This window comes from Haplochromis burtoni, unplaced genomic scaffold (genome assembly GCF_018398535.1).
Source record: "Haplochromis burtoni strain Fernald_Lab_line unplaced genomic scaffold, NCSU_Asbu1 Contig_82, whole genome shotgun sequence".
NCBI lineage: Eukaryota > Metazoa > Chordata > Actinopteri > Cichliformes > Cichlidae > Haplochromis > Haplochromis burtoni.
The window spans coordinates 2007423-2014512 of NW_024582443.1; the positions used below are offsets into that span (position 1 = coordinate 2007423).

The 7090-nt window shown below is 43.6% G+C and overlaps 1 protein-coding gene across 1 annotated transcript in view; it reads left to right on the forward strand.

Annotated features, from left to right (window-relative positions):
* The window catches only part of zgc:194930 (uncharacterized protein LOC557813 homolog), a 27628-nt gene extending 22312 nt beyond the window's left edge, over nucleotides 1–5316 (forward strand). Inside the window, exon 3 of the mRNA XM_005925820.3 lies at nucleotides 4232–5316. Within this exon, the coding sequence (XP_005925882.1) occupies nucleotides 4232–4949 (718 nt within the window). The 3' untranslated portion in view covers nucleotides 4950–5316. The remainder of the gene's footprint in view (nucleotides 1–4231) is intronic.
* Nucleotides 5317–7090: the final 1774 nt, after the last annotated feature.

Genomic DNA, 7090 nt, shown 5'->3' on the forward strand with positions numbered 1-7090 from the left:
CTCCAGCAAAAGACCAAAACCAGAAAGTTTGAGCAGTGTGTCATTTATTTAGTTTTGCTCTCAGGTGATAGGCGTCCTGTCGTGGTCCCCCGCAAGTCTTTTTATCCAGCTTTATGAATTATATTTTTTTTCTGTAGTAAAACGCCCTGTGCATCTCTCACTTTTCTGAAAGTACACCTCAAATTTCACCTTGGCAGCGGTGCTGCCCAGGAGCAAAAGAAATGGAAAACATTCATTTTCTCAGCTTTCCACTGAGAGGGGAGAAGGAAATGATGCAGGGTGAGAGAGAGGTGCTTAAGTCGTGGGTGAGCGCACGTGTGTGTGACTGTAACCGCGTAGGCAGGTGGCTTTGTGTTTGTGTGTCTGCGTACTGGGAGGGAAGACAGAATGCTGCAATTTAATCGATCTGCACGTTTGAAAGTTATCTTCTTAATTCTAAGGACTTCTTGAGCTCATGTTGAATACTGAACAGTGAAGAGTGAAGCCAAAGGAGGGTTAGATTAAAAAAAAAAAAACGGAGACAAGTGAACATGACAACTTAAGACGAAGCAGGCGGGAGGTGAGAAAAGCTTGAGGGAAGATGCTGAAATGAAGGAGAAGTCAAGTGCGAAGCTGTAGAAGATTAGTGAGCTGCAGCTACACAACGGTGACGCTGAAGGAGACGCGAGGAGGAGGAGGTTGTTTTGGAACAGGAGCTCCTGGAGAGGTGAAAGATGGAGGCTGGCAGGGTGGAGGAAAAAACACATGAAATGAAGAAAATATGGGCGTGAAAAACACAAGCTGCTCGCAGCAGGCGATGTCTGACAGACTGTTATGCCATCCCCACCGCAAACCCCCCACCCTCGCCAACACTTGTAATACCTGTCGAGGCGTGAGCGTGTGAGAGCAAGCCGTCTTTTACTTGTACTGCTTTTACTACTTTGCCTCGTGTCCTTGTAAGAACATCCTTCAAAGTGGAGGTATCAGGTTGTCGTTATGTCCGCGAGGGGATACTTACTGTGCCATAAATGAGCTTTAATTAGTCTCAGACCTTTGCTGACCTCTAGCATCTTTTGAGGAATTGGGACTACATCAACGAATCTCTGGCCACACGTGTCTCTGCGATATACACAGGGAAAGTCATTTCACAGCAGGGATAGCAAAGTAGGTGAGAGCAAAGGTTCAACAAAAACATCAAATGAGGCAGCGACACATGAGGGCGATGTAATGCGTCGGTGTTACTTTTCATGGCAATTTATTATTCTGATTGAAAACAGACGTTTGTTAAATTGATTTGTCACAATGCCACTGTTTAACTCGGTATCACTCGTCCCAAAGAGCCAATTGAGCACCTTTTTCTAAAACACTTGACTTTATTTGTATGTACTTGGAATAAAATTCATAATAATACATTTCCTTGCATATGAGAAGTTAGCTAACAGTTAGCATCTTGTAAAATCTAGCATTAGCAAAAAAAAACCCATTTCATTATAGTTAAATTTAATTTACTTTATACTTAATTTAAAGCGACAGCGTTGATTTGTGAGGAATTTGTTTACTCTTCTCTCTGAAGTTGGCGTAATCGGGTCGTTAATTGATGACGTGACGAATCCTACTTCCGGGCCTAAAGTAGTCTGCGTTTAATATGGCTTTTGTGTTGTTAACATGTTTAATATTATGTATTTTCTTCTATTTAATCTCAAAAAGCTCCTAAAACAGTCAGTGATCCCTGTTGACCTCCCTCGGCTTTTATTACCGCTAATCATTTATTTAAGCTCAGTTTTTAAAACCTTAGGATGTAACTACAGCCCAGCCCATGCAGCAGTATATGAATGACTAACCTCGTATTGTGGATGGATTATCTCAGTTGTTCTCCTGGCTGAAGTTTGGTCCTTTTACAGCATCCTGCCATGCGATTACTTGTTTATATTATGCTAACATAGCTGTGTCGCTAGCGGTCACGTAGCACATCATTATATACCAGCTAGCCAAACTTCAGTAACCCTACAAACGTCACTGCTGTTTAGTTTTCTGTCTTCATTTATGTTGGAAGTGATAACAGAGCTGTACGTTTTAATTTGTTTCCAAAACCCCGCAGTCAGGACATGTTATATTGTATTTAGATAGAAGCTAGCGAGCTAACTCCCTGCTAACTTCTAACTCCGTTAAATGTCATAAATTCCGTTTTCATGGATGCCTGGATGTTAAACTCAATTGTTACACCTGGTAGAGCAGAACGCTGATCATTTTATTAAAGATGAAAGACTTTAGACAGTTTTTCAACTCTCAGTAATGCCATAGTGATCGTTTGATATATGGACCTGCAGCGGAGTTTAGACCCAGACACGGCTAGTGACGTCAGACTTAACGACCGGATTGACTATTTAACTTGGGTTTTGCTTTTTAAGCTAAGCTAGGCTAATTGCCTTGTGACTTCACCTTCGTACTGAACAGACAGACCTTAAAGTAGCATCCTCCGGCTGAGCTAACCGTTAGAAAGCCAACATTATTTCCCCTAAAACAATTTCTTTATTTTACTTTTCAGCCTGATGTGTTATTTGAATGGAAGCTAATTGTATAAGAAACACTTCTTTTATGCTAAGGTTAGCTTTAAGCTTACAGTCAAACAGAAAGACTAAACATCTGTGTGTCTTCCACTGTTCGCCTCTCATAAACCAACATCTGGAAGTAAAAGGGAGTACTAAACATTTTAAACCCAAAAGAGGAGTGCAGTCAGGCCTGTGCACATTTCCTTCCTACAACGCTCTGCATAATATATCTGACATTTACATGAGCAGTGCAGAACTTGCCGCCGCTGAGGCTCTAGGCAGCCTCTGTAAACATCGAGAGCATGCACGCCCCGGACATCACGTTGCATTTGAAAATGTGCAGCGGCCGCACAATAAAGTACCCTTGTCGTTGTCAGTGTACAGTATGTGGCCGTCGGCGCATCTGACCCAAGGAGCCCCGTCAGACTGACTGAAAGCCCTCTTCGTCTGTCACCATGGTGATCCGCAGGCTAAAACCGAGGAGTCGCTCTTCTAGCAGTTTGAAATTCATCTTCAGTTTGTAGCAGTCAGAAGTCATCTGTGCTTAAATAAGAAGTTAAAATGACACTGAATGTGAGCTTGCATTTTAAATACTGTGGGGTGTGTTTTCACTACATCTAGTCGTTGAAGGTTTACAAAAGATGTCTCTCACATGTGTCTGTATCCCACAGTGACCTCTTTAAAACACTTACTTTGTCACATTAGCAATTTAAAACCCAGCGGCAAAGTGTAGCTCACTAAAGTACACGCAAGTACTGTTCCTAAGTACAAATTTATATTTAATACTTCTACAGCACTTCGTGTCAGAGCGAGATACTGTACTGTTTACACTGGTTCAAGTTTACCATCAGCCTTCATCTGTCAGGCTTCAAAATGGTTGATTGACTAGGCAGTACTTCCATCCTTTCACCTGTGCTCCTAACCTTAATAATTAAATAAAAAAAATATTATACATTATTATTGATTTTTTAATGTGAAATTATTATTAGCATATTTATTAGCTTTGTGTTATTAATTCCCTGACATGTCCAAAACAGGCCATGTTGCTTCCCTCAACACTCCTGCTAAGCCAACTTTCTTCCGACTGACTGATTGGCTTTGAACAGGTAGGTGTGATTGCTGCGCTCTCCACAGACGACAGCAGGTTCACACCAAGCACAGAAGTGAAAGAGTCTGGAGATGCCGTGATGCCGCCTGCAGCATAACCCAGCATGACTGGGTTGGGGGAAGCCAGTTGAGCTGTATCGTGCTAATCTGAGCATACATCCTATTAAAGGGGACTTCACGCCTCCCTCGTGGAGTCTGTTTGGTCAGAAAGGCTCTGTCAGTGCTCCTACTGCTCCTGTTTACACAAAGGAGCAGACACTGGTCCTGCTGATGGGTTTGATGCCCTTCTGCGGTCATGTCCAGCTCTCCGCGCCTGACTGTATAGCCTCCATAGCATTAAGACAAAGCGAACCTCCCTGCAGTCATACATATTTATGTGCCGATCGCTTTTGGGGGTTGTCTTGTTTCCTCTGAAAAGCGATTTACAGGTGAAGTGGTTTCAGTGGTTTCTCCTTCCTAACAATAAAGACTGATACCCCTGAACTTTACCTGAGCATGTTCTTTACCCTCGTGATCAAGTTGTAGTTATATTTTTTTGAGCAGTCTATGATCATTGTAACTCTAGCAGTGACTTTTCTGGTCTTGCTCTCTCACAGCTACGTCTACGACCCCTCAGCTCCAGTGGACATGAGGAAGAGCGACTCCACAGGCAGCTCGCTCTACCAGCCCCATCGCCGCCCGGGCGGGGCCCCAAACAGGGACCTATATGGTGATGCCAAGCAGAAGCATGGCTTTCATAACATGGCTTACAGCAAGTCCAATGAGAGCACACTAAAACTAGAAGTTGACAACAACCATGTCAACCAAAGACTGCACCGTCAGGGGAGTATACCACCGACAGAGGGAGGGCTCTACATCATCCAGCCACAAGGGGTGGGGCAGCAATGGATGACGCAGGAAAAAGGTCTGAGCCAGGTGCCCGTGTACCCCAGCGTAGAGAATTACGAGATCCAGAGGAGCCAAGCGACGAGTAACGGGTGGACAAGCTCCGAGCACCGGCTCAGCAGCACCGAGCTTTCAGCAGACGAGATAGACGAGGGTGTGGGAGGGACCCCGGAGTACCTGTGTGACACGGGGGACGAGGGCAGCGTCTTGTCAGTGGACATCCAAACCAGCAACACCAGCTTGTCCTCAGGGGGCACGAGGGACGAGCTCGCGCTGACAAAGACTCCCGACGTCTCCACGATGGAGAGCGGGATCTCGGTGTCGAAGAGCGAGGACGAGGAGCAGGAGGTGCAGAGCATCACGGACTCGATGGTGGCAGAGGCTCTCGCTGCTCTGGAGGCCGCCACGGCAGGAGAGGACTATGAGTGAAGGGCGAATGCGCTCACCCACCACATAAAAAACTCTGAGGACTCAAAAGAGCATCAAAACCACGATGAGACGTTGCCACGCTTCTGGAGAATAACGCTCACATCTAAGAACACGGGAATGAATGGAAACTCTGTTTACAACAAAGATATATTTTTGAACCCTTGGATATTTTTTAAGCTGTGGTTATACTGACAGAAGATAATGTGTGCCTTGTGAAGGAGGCTACATTTCCAAAGCTTCAAGTTTTGCATGAAGCCACAACCAAAGAGACGTCAGAGTGCACGCTGAGTTTGACCTGCAGTGCACCCAACACTCCGCACAGTCCCAATAAGCCTGGATGTGCTCGTCCACACACACACACACACACACACACACACACACACACACACACACTTAGCGATACACCACATGTTGCTTTTATCATGTTTGGATCTTAGTGTTTCTTCTGCAAACACAGTCCCTGCCATAGGCTGTACAGGAACCGAGCACGTGGATAAGGAGAGGTCATCATGGTTTAGTTCCTTATATTTTGTTCTGCTGTTATTTATAAAATCGTACTGCTTTCTAAAATTGATCTACTGAATATTCCGTAAATGAAGGATGAGGAGCTGTCTTTTAATCGAGGCTTATTCACTCGCTGATCGTCGCTATTATGCACGTTATGACTGTGTGAAAACATTTCATAAACAAGACCATTTATTCTAGTCAATGTGAATGTAAGATCAGCTAAGGTCAAACTGCTGCTGAGTGAACCTCAGAGGGGTCATAGCTTCACCCTCTTAGCTTTTTACTTTTAATTTTTATTCCACTTTAAGGCTTCTCGTCCAGCCTGTGACGTTAGCTCAGCTCGGTGATGACCTAACTGAGGCTGGGCGGCAGTACGGAGTGCTTTTTTAACGCCAGCCTCCCCCGTGGCTGCTCAGTGTTCACCATAGCTCCATAACCAAGTACACGCTTCTGTCTCTATTCACTGAATCTCATACAAATGTAAGCCAAATCCAGCTCTCGAAGGTCTTATAGCTATCTTTATCAGTACTTTGGTTTTGGAACCACACTCAAGTAATGTTGATTAATCACAAATAATAAATAAGCTGTTCTGATCAGTTGTGTTTTAATTTTATTTTCCCTATTTGCCCCCATTTCAGTCATGGTTTGGCTGCCAAATGATTTCTATTTGTTTGTATTGTAAATTAAAATAAAAGTACTTGAAAAATTGTGTCTAATTTGTGTATCTTGTGGATTTAACGCTACACTTGACAGCTAGTTGAAAGAGGACACAGTCATAAGATTTTATCTTTCTCTCACTGAGTTTTTGGACCTGGAGAGATCTGCGTGTTGATTGAACGTTTATAGAATTATAAACTAAACGAGTTCAGTACTCGAACTTCTTGTAATCGCTACGTTAAGAACAATGTAAAATGGATATTCAGTATTTAAAGTTTCACAACTTCCTGTTGCAGACATTAAATTTTAAAGAATACAAACAAATAACTGCTACTTTAATGTGCCTGAATTAAAGCCCCGCTTGCACTCAGCGTGCTGGCAGTTTAATAAAGGATAAATATTCCGCTACAGTAGATTCCTACATGTCAAAGTAAGCCTCTGCTTTCCTGTGGAGGCCTCATCTGTTGGCTGCTTCTCCTTGACCTGCATCTGCAGATCTCTGGACAGAGAAAAAACCAAACGCTACTGAGATTAGCAGCAATCAGACTTTTGGACTTTGAGTGAATGAATGTCTGAAAATGACTCTGCTGTGTTCTCCAAAAGGTTGATTCTGTTCATCTGGACGTAGCGTTTTCAGTGGGAGAAACGTTTCGTCACTCATCCAAGTGACTTCTTCAGTCTCAGCTGACTGCAGGTTTCCCCAACCTTATAAACAGTACATTTGCATAATGACTGAAAGCAGCCCACTGAAGGAACAAAATCTCATGACCATTGATGATCAACAACTACTGATCAATGGCCATGAGTAAAACAGGAATAAAACGGAGTCAGTCTGACATAGGCACTTGTCAACCGTGCATTTATATAGGAATATAAGTTGTGCTCATCAGTGTCGACTGCCTCAGATTGATTGCAGCATGTTGGTAATCTGGCTGTTTATAAATTATTCTGCAGTTATTTGTAGATCTTCTCCAATG